This window comes from Petromyzon marinus, chromosome 60 (assembly GCF_048934315.1).
Source record: "Petromyzon marinus isolate PM22_M1 ecotype Great Lakes invasive population chromosome 60, UKy_Petmar_22M1.pri1.0, whole genome shotgun sequence".
Taxonomy (NCBI): Eukaryota; Metazoa; Chordata; class Hyperoartia; order Petromyzontiformes; family Petromyzontidae; genus Petromyzon; species Petromyzon marinus.
This window is the reverse complement of record NC_133726.1, coordinates 8,854,057-8,874,666: the sequence shown is the minus strand read 5'-3', so window position 1 is coordinate 8,874,666 and position 20,610 is coordinate 8,854,057. Positions and strand designations below refer to the sequence as shown.

The 20,610-nt window shown below is 54.4% G+C and overlaps 1 protein-coding gene across 3 annotated transcripts in view; it reads left to right on the top strand.

The window, feature by feature from the left end:
• The window catches only part of ZZEF1 (zinc finger ZZ-type and EF-hand domain containing 1), a 57,102-nt gene that overhangs the window by 23,967 nt on the left and 12,525 nt on the right, over positions 1-20,610 (top strand). The window contains exons 21-44 of one of the 3 annotated variants that reach the window (XM_076053349.1): positions 63-182; positions 377-525; positions 1,470-1,551; positions 4,189-4,387; positions 4,656-4,756; positions 5,565-5,787; positions 6,318-6,397; positions 7,095-7,326; positions 7,507-7,641; positions 8,282-8,381; positions 8,857-9,021; positions 9,444-9,566; positions 9,681-9,830; positions 9,991-10,120; positions 10,404-10,536; positions 11,386-11,551; positions 11,849-12,155; positions 12,767-13,035; positions 14,643-14,817; positions 15,179-15,317; positions 16,322-16,578; positions 17,386-17,517; positions 19,695-19,961; positions 20,241-20,341. In XM_076053349.1, the coding sequence (XP_075909464.1) occupies positions 63-182; positions 377-525; positions 1,470-1,551; positions 4,189-4,387; positions 4,656-4,756; positions 5,565-5,787; positions 6,318-6,397; positions 7,095-7,326; positions 7,507-7,641; positions 8,282-8,381; positions 8,857-9,021; positions 9,444-9,566; positions 9,681-9,830; positions 9,991-10,120; positions 10,404-10,536; positions 11,386-11,551; positions 11,849-12,155; positions 12,767-13,035; positions 14,643-14,817; positions 15,179-15,317; positions 16,322-16,578; positions 17,386-17,517; positions 19,695-19,961; positions 20,241-20,341 (3,935 nt within the window). Of the gene's footprint in view, positions 1-62; positions 183-376; positions 526-1,469; positions 1,552-4,188; positions 4,388-4,655; positions 4,757-5,564; positions 5,788-6,314; positions 6,398-7,094; positions 7,327-7,506; positions 7,642-8,281; positions 8,382-8,856; positions 9,022-9,443; positions 9,567-9,680; positions 9,831-9,990; positions 10,121-10,403; positions 10,537-11,385; positions 11,552-11,848; positions 12,156-12,766; positions 13,036-14,642; positions 14,818-15,178; positions 15,318-16,321; positions 16,579-17,385; positions 17,518-19,694; positions 19,962-20,240; positions 20,342-20,610 lie in introns of all 3 variants that reach the window. The other 2 variants (XM_032976641.2, XM_076053348.1) reach the window with 2 other exon arrangements.

Here is a 20,610-nt window from a genome sequence, read left to right as displayed (position 1 = left end):
GAAACGAGGTGGTCGCTGACCGGATTATTGCGGTGTTTTCAATTTCTGCCAAACTTTTGCAGCTCGCATTCCTGCTGGAGCTGGTGGATCTGGAATTTCCGTGCACGCTGCAGCAAGAGCTGATGCCGTTGGTCACCTGCCTGTTTGATCTGGCCAATCGGCACAAGGGATACTTCAAGGAGGTACTCCTATGAGCGCGGTTGGCTACATACGGTGCGAAAGAAGTTAAACATAGTACATGCATGGTGCTCCCTTGCCAGTTTAACTCTATCTCCTTGTCACCTTGTCTGTGTTCCCATATCACCGTGTCCCTGTGTCTACATGTCCCAATATCTTGGTGTGCCTGTGTCCCCATTTCCCATTGTCCGTGTCTCAGTGTGAGGAGCAGGATGCTGGTGGTGGTGGCGGTGAGTCGGTGGTGCTGGGCCGCTGGCTGGTGGAGTTCCCCACTAACGCCGCCACGTTCCTCTGCCCCGGCGCCCACTCCTTCACCATCGAGTTCGACAAACGCTCGCCCACGTACTGGTGCCAGACACATCGCAATACGACACAACCCCACGGCACAACACGGCAACACAGCAGTGGCACAACACTATAACATTGCCACATGGTAACACAACACGCAGCACGACACCGCAACACAGCAACGGCATAACACTAACATCACAACACGGCATAACACCACAACACAGCAACTGCACAACACTATAACATCACGACACGGCATAACTCTGCAACACTGCAACTGCACAACACTTAATATTACCACATGGCACCACAACACGGCACGACACCACAACACAGCAACAGTACAACACCATCACAAAACTTCAACATCACAGCGTGGCACAACGGCGCAAAACCACAACAGCACGACATGCCGCGGTGCGGCAACACCGCAACACCGACCCATCTGCCATCTTTACTTCGAGCGTCGTAACCTGCCTGAGCCGCCCCCTGTTCTCAACCATGGGAATGGCGTCATTAACTTTGAAAATAATGTTGCTGTTGCTGCTGCTGCGTTGGCGTTGATGCGCAAGCACTACAAAGAAAGAAACTGAACACTTTCGTCAATAACACTGCATCATGATGAAGGGCCATTGCCCAAAACGTTGCCGGTTACACATGTTTTTCTTTTAAGGCTGCACACACTGTTTTTGGTTAAATAATTTCGTTGTTTTGCATTAGCCTGCATGTGTTCCACATCATACTACATTAAAAAAAAGTTTACCTGGCTCATTGGTTGGAAAGGATGGCCGGGAAGGATAGCCGCATCCAAAGTACGTGTGCGCGTTCCTGGTACTAAATAATAATAATAAATACTTTTGTTAGGACAAACGCAGCATCGGGAAGGCGTTACGGAATCCCCAGCGTGATATTTGTCCTAGTTTGGCTCTGCCACGGCGCTCGGCCCGGCCGGGTCCGTGCGTAACTCGTCGCGACGCTCCGCCATCCGTGCCGTCACGCAGGAACAGTTGCATGGAGTTCATGGACGGCCACGGCGCGTACCTTCGCTTCTCCGACAATTACAACGAGGAGCAGCTGCTGATGGTGAGCAGAGCAAAGCCGCCATTTCTGGGAGGCTCAACCTGAACACACAACCAGAATAATGATGCCTGCACACTTTTCTTCCGTTCACTCTACGAGAGAGAGAGAGAGGGAGAACAACTCGGGAGGCATGGATGGGAACCCCAAACACGCGGTACAGGTGGCAGCAGCCAGGCGCGACCAACAATTGCCCCACTTATATATGGAACAGATGTTCTGCATCTCCTCCTGGCAAGCCCAGGGTATGGGCACCTCTCTGACGCCCACAGGAAGGGAATTTAACGGCATTTGCGTGATCCACCAACCCTCTCGTCCTCCACAGTGTTGGATTACAGGCCACGTGCATAGCCACCACTATGTTGGATTACAGGCCACGTGCATAGCCACCACAGTGTTGGATTACAGGCCACGTGCATAGCCACCACTGTGTTGGATTACAGGCCACGTGCATAGCCACCACTGTGTTGGATTAGAGGCCACGTGCATATCCATCACTGTGTTGGATTAGAGGCCACGTGCATAGCCACCACTGTGTTGGATTACAGGCCACGTGCATAGCCACCACTGTGTTGGATTACAGGCCACGTGCATAGCCACCACTGTGTTGGATTAGAGGCCACGTGCATAGCCACCACTGTGTTGGATTACAGGCCACGTGCATAGCCACCACAGTGTTGGATTACAGGCCACGTGCATAGCCACCACAGTGTTGGATTACAGGCCACGTGCATAGCCACCACTGTGTTGGATTACAGGCCGCGTGCATAGCCACCACTGTGTTGGATTAGAGGCCGCGTGCATAGCCACCACTGTGTTGGATTACAGGCCACGTGCATAGCCACCACTGTGTTGGATTACAGGCCACGTGCATAGCCACCACTGTGTTGGATTAGAGGCCACGTGCATAGCCACCACTGTCCATTTTGTGAGCCGGCTGCCCTTTATCTCTGTTCTTCTGTCTACCCTGCCCACTTTCATGCCCACTCAACCACTAGCACCGCCCACCCACACAGTGAGTGGCTTCCTCTCTGCTCCTGCCCCCTGCCCAAAGGCCTTGCCCACTCCACAGTCATATGTTTAATGCTGTGTATCAGTGTGTTTGCTGTTAGTAAGGCATTTGTTGAATGCTGTGTATCAGTGTGTTTGCTGTTAGTAAGGCATTTGTTGAATGCTGTGTATCAGTGTATTTGGTGTTAGTAAGGCATTTGTTTCATGCTGTGTATCAGTGTGTTTTGTGTTGGTGTAGAGGCGTTAACTACTCACTGTTCGGTAACCTGCATTGCCACTAGGTATCAAAGGGGCATTGCAGCGTTACCTCTGTGTACATAACGGTTGGGGTCAGACGAGGTGAAGTGGATCGTAGCCACAGTTTGATAAGAACCAATCAGACAGTTCCACGTGTGAGTGTGGGATTGGTTAGACTTGGCCACAAACGGGTATAAGAAGGGTGAGCGCGGAGAGCGCGGGGAGTTCTCTCCCTACACGAAGACCGAGGCCCGGGCTGAAGATAGCCAGGACCCTGGACCTGGCCTTCCAGCCCTTCTGAGGGCTAAGGCTCGGCGTACCCAGTGGTCAAGACCCACCGGGCCAGCGGTGGGTCAGATAGCCTCCCCTAGGTCCCAGCCGGAGGACTCTAGGATAGCGGTAGACGTGTAAGTAAGTCCCGCCAGGACAGGAGGCTGTACCTCCTTAGGTTAGCAAGAGATCTGTGTGTAGGTCACGCTAAGTCAGGAGGCTGTACCTCCTTAGGGTATCGGGTGAGGAGACCGTATACCCCTCTGTGTGTTAAGGACTGTGTAAGAGAAGTATTACAATAAACATAAGTGTGCCTCATAAGAAGTTTATTCGTCATTATAAACACTACATTAGTAAGGCATTTGTTGAATGCTGTGTATCGGTGCGTTTTGCGCCCGTAAATGTAACCAGGTGAGTCCCATTTGGAAGAGTTACCTGGGTCAGCGAAATGACGACAATAACATACAAAACCAAGTAGAGATATAAAGGAAATAGAAATTTGAGCAAGAACAATTCTATTCTGTTTATGATTTTTATATATAGTGCCCTTTCCAGGGAAAATCATAACACAAGCTGACGGTGGAGCAAAAGGGGAGCATCGGGTGGGGTGGAGTAGCTGTCAGGAATGTGACGGAATGGATGGAGGCACAGAGGCTGGGAATGGAGCTTCCGATGTTGCAGGGGTAGGGAAGGGAGAATAAGGTGGAGTGTGATGGTGAATGAGGGTGACAGATGGGTGCAACGTGGACGAGAGGCAGCGGGCAATGGAGCACATGCATGAAGTGCTAAGATAGATAGGTGCTTTGGCTGGGCATGGATGAGGGTAGGTGAAGGATGATAGGGGCAGAGGTCTGGTGGCCGGATAGATGAGCTGATTGAGGAGCACAGCAGAGGACTGGAGGAGAGATGTGGTTAGGTGCACATTCCCCACGTGTATTAAAAAAAAATAATCCTGCACGGTATCCATTCCGCGGCCCGTGCTCCACCCTAAAAATAGTTGATAGAAATGCTGCTTTTTGTGCATGGGTTATGAACCGTGGACCCTCAACCGTTTATGACCCTTCCCATGTGACCTCTAACTCCCCCCTCGCTGTGCCCCCCCTCCCCTCCGCGGCGACTTCCAAGGGGGTGACGATGAAGTGCGGGCCCACGCTGCTCTTTCAGCAGCACGGCAGCGAGATGTACTACCGCTTCACGGTGACGGCTCGTGGGGCACCGCACGACTACCCCGTGCCCTGGCTGCACGATCTGCACCTGCTGAGCCTGCGCCTGCTGGGCAGGCTGCACGGAGCGGAGGTCGCCACCACGGTGGAGAGGGCGCCAGGTTAGGGGCCACCGCGCCTGGGACCGACGGGGGTCGGGGTCGCACGCGGGGAACGGAATGTTCGCCGACCGCAGGGACGCAATGTCGATGGTCGCCGCTCGTATGGGCGTAGCATGGACGCTCACCGCTCGTGGATGCAGCATGGACGTTCGCCACTCGCATAGACGTAGCATCAACGCTCACCGTTCGCACGGACCTAGCTTGGACGCTCACCGCTCGCGCGGTCGCGACGTAGGCGCTCACCCTTGTGTTGTGCATTTTTCCCTAGCAGCTGCCGACGAGAGTGAGAAGCAGAAGCCGTGCATGCTGGGAGCTCTGGGCGCGACGTACTGGTCGGAGGCGCTGCACCTCGCGGGAGTGGAATACACGGTGATCCTCGCACCCAGGGAGTAGGGTTCAAGTCTGCGTCAGGGCTAAATTGCCTTTCTTATCGGGGGCAGTGGCGTGGCTTGGCAGTAGCGCTTTCCCCACTGGGAAAGCGCTCTGGTTAATTGTGCCGGTCCATTTGCCGTAAAATACTACGCGCCATCTGTTTGGCAGTGCCCGTGAAAGACTCTGCGATGTAATTTGTAAACGGTTGGCTGCTGTGTATGCCGGCACAATAGTCTAAATTTTTTGCCAAATTGGAAAAAAATCACCGAAATTGCGATTTACACGTGGCAACATAACCGCCTACTGTGAGGCACTTACCAGACGATATCTGTGAAACCCGACGGCACCTTCCATCACATTGCGCTCTTAAGAATCGCGCAAAAAACAAACGTAACACTTTTGTATTCATCGTTAAAGGGAAGACACAGCCCAGAGAGGGATTGTGATCGTTTAATCCATTAGCAATGGGTTGCTGCTATGGTAGAATGGTTATCACGCCGGACTTGGAACCAGGAGGTCGCCGGTTCGATTCAATCTCCCATCGCGGCGGTTGAAACAACGGTGCAAGTTTCTCAAGTTGCCCTCGCCGCCCAGAAGCATGAGTGGGTTCACCACACTTGGCCTTTGATCGGCAGGTCGCATGGGGTGGGGCAAAGTGTGGGTACGTCCACCTCTTCCTCCTAAAACTACACGGCAATAGATTTCTCTGGTTCCTGACTTTCAGAGACCCGTCATCGATTCTCAAAACTGTGTCCGGTTACCGATTAGCAACCCTCATCGTTACACCGCCCGGGTTTCACCGCAGGCCGCTCCGGCGGACAAGCAAGTTCACGAGCTGCTGCTGGCGCTGGCGTCGGCACGCGGCTCCAAGGCGGGGCTGGCGCTGCTTTCGGCATGCGAGGGGGGTGCCGCTCGCGGTGGCGCTGGTGGTGCTGGCGCCACCGACGCCATTGAGGTGGCCACGCGCGCCGTCTTCGCGGCGTTGCTGCATCACACGCGGCCGCTGTGGCAGCAGCTCGTACCGTACGGTGAGAGCAGCGGCAGGAGCGGCGTTGGGTAGGGTTGGAGGGAGGTGGAAGTCAATTTTTGCGTGGAGCTGTCCCCTATGCCAGTGTGAACTAGGAACGGCAGCTTTCTATTGGGCAGGGCTGGAATGATTCGCTTCATTGTGGCACTCGGTGGGAATGGTTTGAATCCGGGGCAATGAGAGCCAGCGGCCCCATATTTCGGACTTGTTTGATTCTGTCCTATATGAGTCCGAATGGATTCGAAATGCAAATAAATGATAAAAAATAGCCACTTTTGTATTTTATAAACGAATGTATGGAAGCTATTTTTTCTCATTTCACCACATTATTAAAACACATTTTTAGGGTGGGTCAAGGGGAAGGCTTGGGGTCTTAGGGGAGGGGCAGGCCCAAAATATCAAGCTCTTTATGTTGGGCCCAATATTTCTATAGCTGCCCACACGAGGCCGCGGCTCAGTGACTCGGGCCCGAATCGCGTTTCTCTGAGTTGACCGTTTACGCGGCGCGTCGCCTCCCTGTGGTTGCAGCAGCGGGTGAGGTGGCGCCGGCTGCGGATACCGAGGACCTGCGCTGGATTCACGCTCAAGCCCGCACCGTCCGGAACTGGCTGGTAAGGAGAGGAGGGTGCAGGAAGGAATAACAGAGGGGGGGGGAGGGGGTCGGAGGGAGGGAGAGAGGGGAGATGGTGGGGGAGTGCAGGAGGAGGGAGGGTTGGGAGTGAGGGACGGTGGGAGGGTAGCCTGGAGTTCAACCCAAGGGGTCAACATAGTGCAGGATCCCAGCATGCACTGCGTGTGGTGATGTAACTGTTGTCCCGGCTCCCAGCAGTGCATCGCACGTCATGACCAAGCCATTAAGCATATGTAACTATTTCCCCCCTTTGCAGGACAAATATTTATTACAGTTTTGTGCTGACGATTTTATTTAACGTATTTAACTCCTTTTTTTTGCTGCTGCTGCCAAAAAAAATGGGAGACCGTTAGGATGAAATCATGGTATTGGTGAAGAGTCATGGAAAGTTCCAGAAAGGATGGTTAAGGGAATAAAAGGAGGGATAGTAGGGGGTTCGGAGTGGCGCCTGAACGGAGCGATTCCCTGATGTATGATGCGTTGTGGTGCGGAAGACTTAACAAAGACGGAAGTTCAAGACTCATTTGGCCACACTGCCCTTTGCTGCCCACGAAATATTATGGCCGAGTAAAAATACACTTCACGACGCCACCAATGACAACCCATATCTTTAACGTGTCAGCAATGTATGCATGATGTATGCATGTTGTTCTTTGTTGCATGGACGGCGGTGTCAGCTGGCACAGAGGCAGGATAGCGTTGGGGAGCTTGCGGAGGAGGGTGGCAAGGAGGAGGGTGGCAAGGAGGAGGGTGGCAAGGAGGAGGATGGCAAGGAGGAGGGTGGCAAGGAGGAGGGTGGCAAGGAGGAGGGTGGCAAGGAGGAGGGTGGCAAGGAGGAGGGTGGCAAGGAGGAGGGTGGCAAGGAGGAGGGTGGCAAGGAGGAGGGTGGACAGAAGATGGACTCCTTGGGTGAGTGGAACAGTCCGACTGCTTCAAAGTTTTCTCACTCGTGTGGTCTCTGCCTTTTTTTGTGTCGCAGAAAAAACCACGCACAATTTACAATGTGCAATTAATGACAAGAACTTGTTGAAAAGTGAATTGGTTCATTGTTATTGTTTAATTACTTATTTTTTGCTGACACTTTTGCAGCCGAGATGTCCATCCGCAAATGCCTCTTCCTTCTGAAACTGCCGCCCGTGAACTTCGACCCCAGCTGCGATTTTATTTCGGGCGTCCGTAATACCGCCCCAGACTCGTGCGAGGACCCGGCCTCGGGCAGTGCAGGTGAGCGAGGGGCTTTGTGTGGGTAAGGGACGGCGTTTTGGGTAGCGGAGATAAGTTCATGATTTTTGAGTGACATTTGTTTTAGATTTTTAAGAACAATTTTCATTCTTTTTTGCATTTACAGATAATTTCCACGATGTACCAATCTAAAATGTCTCCGCGTTTAACCATGGTGAAGTCGCCCGATGCCACATGGGGGGTGCTTGTTCCGTAGCTGAAAACCCACGCACACATACAACGTACAACGTACAACGTTAGCCGGTGTTAGCCAAACATCCCAGTGCTGAAAAATTACCTGCACATCACTCAATTGGGATCACAGGCAGCAGCACCAGCAGCATCGCTCTCCTTCTGCCAAAACTTGGCAGGACCCTTCTCTTACAAGACTCTGAGGTTCTCCTGGGTAAACAAGCGTAATAATAATGATAAATATAATAATGATGATGTTTGCTCTTGTAATAGACATATGCAATTACAATAGAACAAGAAACATGCTCCGTTCTGGCCACTGTGACCGCTCGGGCCTTGGCGGGACCGTGCCGGCCGCACCGTGGCAGCCAGGCCACTGCCGCTGCCGGGGTTTCACCAGCCGGCACCGGCGGCCTCCCAACCTCACACCCCTCTCCCCAAACTTCACCAGGCGCTGCCCGCGTCCGCCCTCCCGTCCGTGAGGAGAGACTCTACCCCTGGGTTGGTGACATCCTGGCCTTCGTCAAGGACAAGAAGGCGACCCCGGACGGGTGAGGGCAGGGGTGGGCACAGGAGGGAGAGTGTGGCCGAGGGGCGGTAGGTAGGCGGGTAAGAGGGTGGTCACAAGCGTGATGCATCTCGTCAGTCACCTCGGTGAATCCATAACACTTAGGTCTGTCCCGTAAGCTCCTACCAGCGGACCCTTCCACACTTGACGTGACGGCCTCAAAGTGCACCTGGCCCGGCACACAAGACCTGCGGTGACGCCACCACCACTTAGTGAATGGTGGCTGTTGGTGTCGCTGTGTGCATGCGCGAGTGAGAGTGTGTCTGTCTGTGAGTGAGTGTCACTGGTGCTCGCTAACAGCACTTGCCCCAACAGTCTGTTAAGGCTACACGGGGGGGTTTTCTCTTTGTCTTGTCGGTGAGCATCGGCTGCTGCAGGACGAATAGGTTCCATGCCGGCACTTTCTACATTGACGTTCCACCACCGGTCGTGCTGCGTGTGTGCGTGCGTGCGTGCAGCGTGCTGCAGGCGGTGACGCAGCAGGCAGCCTTGGCGCACAAACGGGCGGCGTCCCTGGCGCGCGTCAATGCCAGCCTGCGTTCGGCTCTCTACGATCTCGAGATGGTGGCGCCGGCGCTCGCCTTCCTTCAGGGCCTGCTCGCTCACCAGCTCGCGCTGCCTCGGTACAACTCCGGCTCCTTTGAGCCGTTTGGCTGCCTCGTCCCCCTCAGAATCCGTCCCACGGTTCATATCTCATCTCCCCCCCTCCCTCCCTCCCTCCCCTTCTCGCAGGGATTTAAACGTCAGTGGCACCGACTGCCTCAGTGACGTCCCTGGCCGGGACCCCGGGAACCTCACAGCTCCCTATTTCTTTCCCACCTTTGTTTACCCCCCCCATCCCAATTCGACCTGAACTCTTAATCTTTCTTTAACTTAGTGCCGCCCTCATAAATTGCTGACCCCTTCTCAGACAAACCGATTGTGGTAGCGGTAGAGTTGTGGTTGGGTTTATGGTTGTATGTTGTGGATGTCTTGAAGGTTGTGGCTAAGTTGTGGTCGCGGTGGGGTTGTATCGCCGTGATGATAGTTGTGTGTCATGGTATAGGTACCCACTTGAGGGGGTGAGGACGTGTGGGCCGGAGCTGGCGGCTGCCATGCAGGAGCGGTACCGCGAGCTGCTCGGCACCCTCGCGCAAACGCTGCGACTGCCATCGCTGCACGCCGACAGGTCAGCCACTGTGGCCGGCGCACGCCCGCCCACCGATTCGTCCGCCCCACGCGCGTCGCCGCGGTGACCCTGGCTGCATCTTCGCGGTGACGCTTGGATGTCTGCTCCCTGCAGCTCGCGCGTGGCGCTGGCTACGGCCGCCCTGCACCTGCTGTGCCTCGACTGGGAGCCCAGCGAGGCCTCGCTGCTCATGGAGGCCGAACTCCCCGAGATCCTCGTCGGCATCGCCCTAGGGACCACCGCTACCGTCCTCTCGCTGCCGTGGTAACGTGGGACCGTGGGGGATGACCTGGGGAAACGCCGAGGAATCACGAGTGTCACGGCCGCTCTGTAAACCTTGGGACTCGTTTAAGCACCACACACCACGTGAACCTGCGCCTCCCACTAACGCTCGCTCACAACCACCCCACCGCCCCCCACCTAGCGAGTCGGCAGATGCAGCGGAGGAGCTGGCTGCCTGGGAGAAGGAGCAGCGCTGGCTCCAGGAGTTCTCGTCTGACAGCGCCGATTGGCTCCGCCAACTCCACGATGCCAAGCCGGACAAGTGCAAGAAGGTGAGGGGGGGGGGGGAGAAGCTCGGCCCAGCCGTTAGGGGTTGGGGGTAGAGCCAGAGGGGGAACCAAGGGGTATGGATAGTGTTAGTGTTGGGGTACAGCTAGCATTATGTATATAGTTAGGGGGTAGGGTTAGTGCTGGGGGTACAGCTCGGGTTATGGGTAGAGCTAGAGGTGTTCAGGTGGTAAGCATTAGGGGTAGATCTATAAACGTGTATAAGAGTCCTTGTGTGTGTGTGCCCGCGTGTGTGTGTGTGTGCGTGCGCGTGCGTGCGTGCTGTAGACGTTTCTGGTGAAGTACGGGGAGCGGCTGCACCGCGAGACCCTCTGCAGCGCGTGCCGTTCCCTGCCGCTGCACGGTTGCTTCCGCTGCCTGCAGTGCACCGACTGCACCCTGTGCACCGACTGCTTCGTCGGTGAGCCGCGACTCGGCTGTTGTAAACCCGTGGGAGAAAAAGTAAAAATGTCACGCGACAAACGCTGGAACGCAGTGGCGGAGCGCGCCGTGGAACAGAGGTCACTTTCGCTGGACAAATGGCTCAATTGCAAAGCTGCCAGCTACAAACGGCGCTGTCGAATAATTTGTCATAGATAAAGAATGTAATACGTTTCTTGCATTGAGCGAGGGTTATTGTTTTAAAAGCTTGGGCAAAGAGACGACGACGACGATGATGGTGATGATGGGAGGAGGGAATTGAAAAGTGGAGCAGTGCGGGGAACGAAGCACAAAATTCAGTGTTGTGACCTGCAGTGTGGTGAGCGAGTGGGTGGGTGGGTGGTGGGTCAGTGAGTGGCTCGGTAAGTATTGTGGCCTGCAGTGGTGGTGGTTGAGCAAGTGTAGATGAGCTGAAGCGATCGGTGTGGTGGACCCAAGTCTGCACACTTAAAGAAGAGTTCTCTCAGAGGTAGCTCCATGATATCCGTTTCTGCGGGCCGTTCTCTCAAACGAGGGGCCTGTAGCGCTCTGCGAGAGCTGCCAATGGAATATTCATCTCGTGATGTGACGCCAATTGCGCAGATGGGATGCGAATCAGGAAAGATTAAAACACGGAGAGAAATCATCTGATTTATTCGAAACGAAATGTTTCCCTACAAGTTGAGTAACTTATGCCGTTTTCCAAAACGGAATTATCTTTCTGTAATTGCCACAACTATCGCCGTCTGTGAGCATGTACCCACGTTTAACAGTGGTGCTGCGCGCGTACACATACACGTGTGTGCACGTACCCACACTTGGCGGTGGTGCCGTGCGTGTCCTCACGCAGGCGGGGTGAAGCCCAGCGGCCACGACTCGTCCCACGAGCTGCTGCGCCTGGAGGCGGCGTGCGCGTCGTGCAGGGGCCTCCTCCTGCGCAGCCGCGTCTCCTGCTTCTCCTGCCCCGACCTCCTGCTCTGCCTGGGCTGCCAGACCCACAGCAATTTCCCTCCTGGGTAACGGCAGTAGCGCACCTCATGACACATCCCCCCCCCCCCCACTCCGCGGTGTAAGATGCGTGCGCGAATGGTCTCAGCCAGGCCTCCAAATAAAAACTGACTCGGGGGGGGGGGGGGGGTGGGGGAGGGTGGGGGGAAAGAAAAAAACACGTTAACTCTGGTAGATGAGATGGAGTCGAAATGGAGTGCGTGTCGACCGCGTCCAAACGTTAAACCGCTGAGGCAGCATCCGTACGTTTGTGGGAAATGGTTCAAGACAGACGGAGCATAACCGCTCGCTCCCCTTGCCCGCAGGCACACGGCGCAGCACGCGGTGGACACGGAGCCCTCCGCGGTGTTCCTTACGAGCGACGAGTCGGGCTGGCCCTACCTGCAGACGCTCGCCTGGCATGCGCTGTCCGTGCTCGCGCTCAGGGGCACTCCCAGCGGCTTCGCCTCCCGGCTCCCCGCGCCCTCCGCCCGCTGTGCTCAGCTCCTCATCCAGCGCTTGCGCAGCACGGGCGAGGAGGAGCAGGGTGACGAGGCGGCGGCACTCGTGCGCCAGAGCCGGCAGCAGAGGATTCTGGGACTCCTGGCAGCCATGTTGCCACCACCCATGGAGGTAACGGTTGACCGGCGGTGACGCCGCGGGCCCGTCTGAGACTGCGCCGATTTTTGCAGTGCCGATGTCCTGCTGGTGTCGGTGCCGGTGTCGGAGAAATCTGTGTTCCCCCGTGGCTAATCTGTTCCCCCCTGGAAGACTCGCATTCCTAAGTAGGTGTCCGCGGTTGCCCTTTACATCTGTCCGATGTGTTTTCGGGTTGTAGTGTGTTGTAGATAAATAGCTATGTTACCAATTAACCACGCTTCTTTTCCCACATCACAACTTAAAGTGAGCCGAGAGTCTTTGCAGAAGTTCATTTAAACCAATTATTTCCTGCGTGTAACTGACAATCACGGGCGTTAGGAGTGATAAAAACTGTCAGAAGCCGTATTGCAGGCTTATGTCGCATGAACTGCAGTTAAAGGATTTAAGTAATCTTTATTCATTCTGTAAGTACAGCAAAGTGCAAAACCAATATGATAAAATGTAGAATGGAAAGTTTGGGCTTACTGATATCGCGATAACCGTCATAATAAATCGGTATCGTATCGTAAATAATGATATGGCATCGCTACTACAATTAAGCCTGCCCCCCCTCCCCACCCAACACTTCCTCGCCTGACTCCCAGCCGCTCCCCGAGGCGCTATCTCCGCTGGTGCCGCTGCTGCTCGACGCGGTTTCCCCCAGGAGCGGCTGGCGCTCGGGGCCCGGGGTTCCCCACATGGCGCTGGCGCTGCTGGGACGCACGCTGCCCTTCGTGGCGCCGGCGCAGGCCGACTCTGCCATGGCGGTGAGGGCGGCGGCGGCGATGACGACGGCGCGGTCGGGTGCGCCGCCACCGGACGGATGGGCGGCCCTCGCTCACCTCATCGGCCTGGGGGCCACCGTCACCAACGGGTGGGTGGGACGGTGGGTGGGTCGGTGGGTGGGTGGGTGGGACGGTGGGTGGGTGGGACGGTGGGTGGGTGGGTGGGACGGTGGGTGGGTCGTGGGTGGGTGGGGCGCCCGCGGCTACGAGGCGTCGCCGTCTCTTGAGCTGCAAAGAAAATTGAGAGCTAATGGTCGTGGGCACGTTTGGTATTCGTGTCATTCTTGTGGCGCAAGGCCATCTCTAGCGACAGTGCCGTGTGTCACGGACGCAGTCTGCTGTAGTTTAGCAGTAGGGAGGGGACTTGTTGCTATGCGTTTCCAAATTGAGTTTTTTTTGGGTACATTTTCAAGTTTTGTAAAATTTGGTCCGTGATGGCGGCACACGATGGGCCTACTCTTTCATAACGACGTCACAGGATCTTAATCTCCTCTGTGAAGCAAATGGCTGCGCATATATTAATAATAATGACGTAACATGTCAGGTTTTACAGACAAGTCAACTCAGAAGCGCGGAGCTAAGCTCAGAATGGCTCAACAGCCTGACCAAACAGATAGAGGCCTTTAGATGTTTCTTGAAAGTCTGAGTGCATTTGATGTTGTGGATGTGCAAAGGGATAGAGTTCCACACCGAGGGGGCGATAGCAGAGAACCGACATGACCTTAGTGTCCAAAGCAGATTTTGATTGGCACTGCTGCGTAGGGTTATACACACCGGAGAATTAACTAGGGTGGCCTGGCGAATTCGACCCGTGAACCTGCTGGCCCATGTTGCCGCCATGCTTCACCACGTTGGTCATTGCAGGATGATGAAGGGAGGGGGAGAGATCCAGCACCGGCTCCGATGACAATCGCCCCTGATGTTAGCCGTGGTGGGGAATCGAGCTCCCTTCGCCGGGTATCTAGCAGCAGCGCGCTAACCGCTCCGGTGGCGATCGCTAAAATGTTAAAAACGGAGAGGGGTTGAGACCATCGATTCGCTGCGCTTGAGAACAAGGTTTACTCACAATCGGTCTAAAACCCAGAGTTTGAACCAGGATCAAAGGGGTACCGGGTCGGCGCTCTAACTTCTTGAGCCACCTGGCAGGCGGCTCTATAAATGCCTAACGCTTCTGCCATACTCTGGGAAGCTTCCACAGTGGTGTAACGGTCAGCAGCGCACCAGACTTCCAAAGCCAGAGGTCGCCAGGTCGATTGCATCTCCCGGCGCGGCAGTTGAAACAACGGTGCAAGTTCCTTAAAATCCGTCCCAATTCCTCTGTCCACCCAGCAGTGGGTTCGCCGCAGGGAGTCGCTTGTGCCCGTCGCGTGTGGTGGGGTAAAGCGTGGGTACTCCCAATTCTTCCTGGACGCCTGGGAAGGGCCAGCACCAGAGCTCCCTCCTCGTGCAAAACGTTCCACCAGCAGATTCAAACGAAACGTCGAATTGTTCTTCATCTGGTGTGATCTAAAAAACTAAAACGCTTGTATACAAGGCAATTTAATTTTTAAATATTGCGTGGTGCGAGAGTCTTACGATGCAAACTTGGCCCAGATCGCTACGTGGCATAGCCCAAACAATATGTTATGAAGCAATTGCCGACCGCAGCGGTATCTTTACCTCCCCGACTCCACCTGTGCGTGGTTGATGCCTGCAGGACTGGCCGGCTGGACTGGGCTAGCGCCATCACCGCTATTCTGCACGCGCTCGCAGCGCAGCCCCGCTGGAGCCCAGCGCTCTGCTCGTTCTGCAGCGACCGTCTCTCGTGCCTGCCCAGCGACCTCTCCTGGGACAACATCAGCTACCTGCTCTTAACGGCCATCCCGAGCGAGGTGACGTCACGGGGCTAGGGTGGCGACGTCACGGGGCTAGGGAGGGCTAGGGAGGGCTAGGGAGGTAAAGTCACGGGGTGAGGGAGGCGACGTCACGGGGCTAGCGAGGTGACGTCGCTTAGATGTGAACGTCTTTACAACCAATTGTGAGCAGTTGAGACGACACGCGATCTGCCCCTGCCCCTTGACCCCATTTACTGACCCTGTCACCCCGTGTGCTTACCTTGTGACCTCGCATGCTGACTTTGCGAACACACCTGCCGACAACCTTAACGCCGTGATCCTTTATCCCGGACCCGGTGACCCTGCTCGCTGACCTCTTGACCCCCCCACCCCCACGTGCGCTGACCCCGTGACCCAGCTGCGCGTGCTGGGTTTGGGCATGCTAGCCCAGCGGGAGGACGCGAGCGGCCATCGGCAGGACGTCGTCGCGGTCAGGCGTTTCACGGAGAAGCGGGAGAGCGTCGTGGTGGATTGTCGCACGCGCCTCTTCTGCAAGGGTGAGAGAGAGAGAGCGCACGCCACCGCTACCACCCACGCCGCTCATTCTCACTTCCTGGATCTCGTTCTGAATATATGCTTGTGCAGTTGCGATCAAAACGTCGCTTTTCAAATCGATCAAGTTCGGTGGGCGAGATGAAACTGACAATTGGCGCATCGTTAAAACGGTTGCACGCAAAGGTGACTCGTTTAATTTGCTTTGGCCGTGTCGGGTGGTGGGAGCGGTCTCAGTGACACGGATGTGGTCAGATCATCATGTGGCCTGACCCAAAAGTTAATTATGAATCGTGATATTTTGCATCCGAAAACCTACGTGTTAAATTAATATTCACATACTAAATAAAGCCTATGGTCAGATACAGGTAGGTGATACAATGCAGTGTGGTGGGGATGAGTTTTGGATAAATAAAATTGTATTTCGTATTTTTAAGAATAATTTAGAATCCTTGTATTTTGGGATCATTTGCATGATGTAACATTTTGACTCATCTTCGTACTCACAAAAGAGGGTTGTCAATGGGTTTAGGGATAGGGGATCAATTTAGGATTTGGTTTGGGGTAAAGGTTGGGGTTTGGGTTAAGGATACGGTTAGAGTTATGGTAAGGGTTGGTTGGTGATAGGGTTGGGGTTAGTGAATTGGATATGGATCATCTTCAGGGGATATGCATCTGGATAGGGTCAGAGTTATGGATAGGGTCAGGGATGATACAGTTATGGTTTTGGATAGGGATGTGGAGAGGCTTGGTGACAGGGTTATGAAGAGAGGGTTTGGGTTAGGTTTTTCTTCTTCCGTATGGCACGTTGCAGAGATAATCAACTGATCTTTGGGGGTTGGGGTTTAGGATTGGGTTATGGTTTCGGTTAGGGCCCTGGATAGAGATACGGATCGGCTTGGGTACCGGACTTGGCGATAATGGTGAGGGTCGGCGAGGATTTGCCCGTGGCTTCTCACCGTGTTTCTCCTCTACCCCGTGGTCTTGTTGCCGCCACCGGCGCCGTCAGTGGACGACGACTCACTGAAGCTGGCGCCGCTGGGACGGGCCCCGCTGGACGTGGTGATGGCGGCGCCGGGCGTCAGCGAGCACACCGAGCGGCTCCTCCTCTTCACCGGCATCGCCGGCCTCCTGCTGCAGCGGGCCGACAAGCCGCCCTCTTTGCCGCCGCAAAAGATTGTGGGAGCGACGGAGGGGGTGGCGCTGAGCTACAACGAGTCCCTGGTGCTGGCCCTGAGCCTCAAGGCAATCCTGCACCTGCTGCAGGTCGGTAGCCATGAAGCACCAGCAGGGTTCGTATAAAGAGGCGGCGATGGTGCAGCCCTATAATTCCCTGCTCGTGCCACTGCTGACAGAAAGGCCTCCGCTGGAAGGGGCTCTAGAGGGTATTTAGAGTTCTCTTGCTAAGCTGACATAACATGTTTGAAGAGGTGGACGTATACCCAACCACAAGAGACCTGCCGATCAGCTGTGGTGTAACCAAATTGTACTGCGGGGTAGACGCTGATTTAAGAGACTTGCTCCATTGTTGCAGCTGTTGCGTCGGGATGATGGAACCGAACCGGCGACCACTGGAGATGGGCGATGGGGGAAGGGTATTGGGAGAGATGGGTGATGGGTGATGGGCAGAGGGGGATGTGTGGTGGGTGGTGGTGTGAGATGGTCAAGCAACGGCACCCGAGTGTGTCCCGTGACCTCCTGCCAGCGAGCCTTCGACACTTCACGTGGCCTCAAAGTGCACCTAGCCTGGCACAAGCTTCATGATGATGTCACAGCCACTTGGTGGCGCATGGTGGCCGTTGTTGTTGATGGTTGATGGGGGAGGGCGGCGGGCAATGGGTAGAGGGGTGATGGAGGATATGGGGACCGAAAGACAAAACTGCTGTACTGCACACACACACACACGTCCTGTACACCACCACACACACACCTTACACACACGTGTCCTGTACACCACACACACCCTACACACACACACACGTGTCCTGTACACCACCACACACATACCCTACACACCAGTATACACATCTATAAATACATTACATGCATTTTGCGGTGCCTCTGCCGTCTCAGAGCTCACAGGACGGTGATGCGCAGGGCGAGGCACTGGCCGCCATCTTCCGATCCAGCCTCCTGCCGCAGCTGGGGCCGCTGGCGCTGAGGGGCACGGGGTTGAGCACTGCCTGGCTCCTGCCCGAGCTCCAGGTGAGGCCACACCCGGTGAGGGTGGTGAGGGTGGTGAGGGTGGTGAGGGTGGTGAGCGTGGCGAGCGCGGTGAGGGTGGCACGAGGCCGGTATACAGCGAGGGAAAAAAGTATTTGATCCCCTGCTGATTTTGTACGTTTGCCCACTGACAAAGAAATGCTCAGTCTATAATTTTAATAGTAGGTTTATTTGAACAGTGAGAGAAAGAATAACAACAAAATCCAGAAAAACGCATGTCAAAAAATGTTATAAATTGAATTGCATTTTAATGAGGGAAATAAGTATTTGACCCCCTCTCAATCAGAAAGATGTCTGGCTCCCAGGTGTCTTTTATACAGGTAACGAGCTGAGATTAGGAGCACACTCTTAAAGGGAGTGCTTCTAATCTTAACTTGTTCCCTGTATAAAAGACACTTGTCCACAGAAGCAATCAATCAATCAGATTCCAACCTCTCCACCATGGCCAAGACCATATAGCTCTCCAAGGATGTCAGGGACAATATTGTAGACCTACACAAGGGTGGAATGGGCTACAAGACCATTGCCAAACAGCTTAGTGGGAAGGTGACAACAGTTGGTGCGATTATTCGCAAATGGAAGAAACACAAAAGAACTGTCAATCTCCCTCGGCCTGTTTCTTGTAGTTGGCCACCAGGTTTGCACACATCTCAGGAGGGATTTTGTCCCACTCCTCTTTGCAGATCTTCTCCAAGTCATTGAGGTTTCGAGGCTGACATTTGGCAACTCGAACCTTCAGCTCCCTCCACAGATTTTCTATGGGATTAAGGTCTGGAGACTGGCTAGGCCACTCCAGGACCTTAATGTGCTTCTTCTTGAGCCACTCCTTTGTTGCCTTGGCCATGTGTTTTGGGTCATTGTCATGCTGGAATACCCCACGACGACCCATTTTCAATGCCCTGGATGAGGGAATGAGGTTCTCACCCAAGATTTGACAGTACATGGCCCCGTCCATCGTCCCTTTGCGGTGAAGTTTTCCTGTCCCCTTAGCAGAAAAACACCCCCAAAGCATAATGTTTCCACCTCCATATTTGACGGTGGGGATGGTGTTCTTGGGGTCATAGGTAGCATTCTGCCTCCTCCAAACATGGCGAGTTGAGTTGAAAGCAAAGAGCTCCATTTTGGTCTCATCTGACCACAACACTTTCACCTAGTTGTCCTCTGAATCATTCAGATGTTCATTGGCAAACTTCAGACGGGCATGTATATGTGCTTTCTTGAGCAGGGGGACCTTGCGGGCGCTGCAGGATTTCAGTCCTTCACGGCGTAGTGTGTTACCAATTGTTTTCTCGGTGACTATGGTCCCAGCTGCCTTGAGATCATTGACAAGATCCTCCTGTGTAGTTCTGGGCTGATTCCTCACCATTCTCATGATCATTGCAACTCCACGAGGTGAGATCTTGCATAAAGCCCCAGGCCGAGGGAGATTGACAGTTATTTTATGTTTCTTCCATTTGCGAATAATCGCACCAACTGTTGTCACCTTCTCACCAAGCTGCTTGGCAATGGTCTTGTAGCCCATTCCAGCCTTGTGTAGGTCTTCAATCTTGTCCCTGACATCTTTGGAGAGCTCTTTGGTCTTGGTCATGGTGGAGAGTTTGGAATCTGATTGATTGATTGCTTCTGTGGACAGGTGTCTTTTATACAGGTAACAAGCTGTATAAAAGACACCTGGGAGCCAGAAATCGTTCTGATTGAGAGGGGGTCAAATACTTATTTCCCTAATTGAAATGCTAATCAATTTATAACATTTTTGACATGCGTTTTTCTGGATTTCTTGTTGTTATTCTGTCTCTCACTGTTCAAATAAACCTACTATTAAAATTATAGACTGAGCATTTCTTTGTCAGTGGGCAAACGTACAAAATCAGCAGGGGATCAAATACTTTTTTCCCTCACTGTACGGGTGGTCAGGATGGCGGAGAGAGTGATTGGCGTGGTGAGGCTCGTAAGGGTGATACGGATGGTGGGAAGGGTAGTGAACCTGGTAAGGGTTGTGAGGATGCTGGTGGTTAGAATGACGAGGGTGGTGGTGGTGATTATTGCGGCTTGGCAGCTGGTGCTGGTAGTGCTGGCTTTGCTGGTACTGTTGTTACTGGTGCTGCTGCTGGTGGTGCGTCGTTAATGGGGAGTGTCCCTCTCGCTGTTGTCTACCCCAGATGCTATCCCTGATGCAGTACCTCGGAGAAGGAGACCCCAGTGAAGGGGACCTCAGTGAAGGGGGGGACCCCAGTGTAGGGGACCCTGGGAATTCTACAGTGACCCCCTCGGCCAAGCCTGCGGAGGAGCAGGATCCCAAGGGAAGACCAGAGGAAGATGGGGTGGATGAAGACGATGAGGAGGAGGAGGAAGAGGTGGACAGTGCTGGTGCAAGTCCTGTAGACCCCCTGGAGGACCTGCCGGAGCCCACCAAGGTCTTACTCAAGGTGTGGTGGGGACGCTTGGAGACACGGTGCCTTCGGCGCATTCGGCGTCGCTAGCCTGTGACGATGGTCTTAGCCATCATCAGTTACCATCATGAATCATCATCATCCTTTGCATCATTATTGATCTCATCACAGTCATCTATGCGCCTGTGTTTTCATATTTGTCAGCATCATATCTTCATCTTCAACCTGTGTCTGTTATCATATGCGTTATCTTTGTCATAATTGTCATCAACATCAAAGTCATCCTCTCTCTCTCTCTCCCCGTGTCGCCTGCAGCTGTGCCGGGATTCTCTGGGCGCAGAGCCGCATGACCTGCGAGCGCTGTGGGAGCGCCACTCCAGCCTGCTCCACTCGTTCGCACTCGAGCTGCACAAACAGTGAGCTCATCCTCCTCCACTCAAACTCCCTCCCTCCCTCTCCCCCACCTGCCCCGCCTGCCCCCGCCTGCCTGCCTCCCTGCCTCCCTGTCACCACGCGGTAGTGGAGCGGTTCAATTTCCGCTCATGGCCAACACCAGTGATGATTATCTGAACCGGTTTTAAGTCATCTCAGCCTCATGACGAGTATCTGGTGCAGTGTGTAAACATCGCCACTGGGGAGACAAAGGTGCCGAGGCATGGTGCTGGCCACCACCTCCCCACGTGCT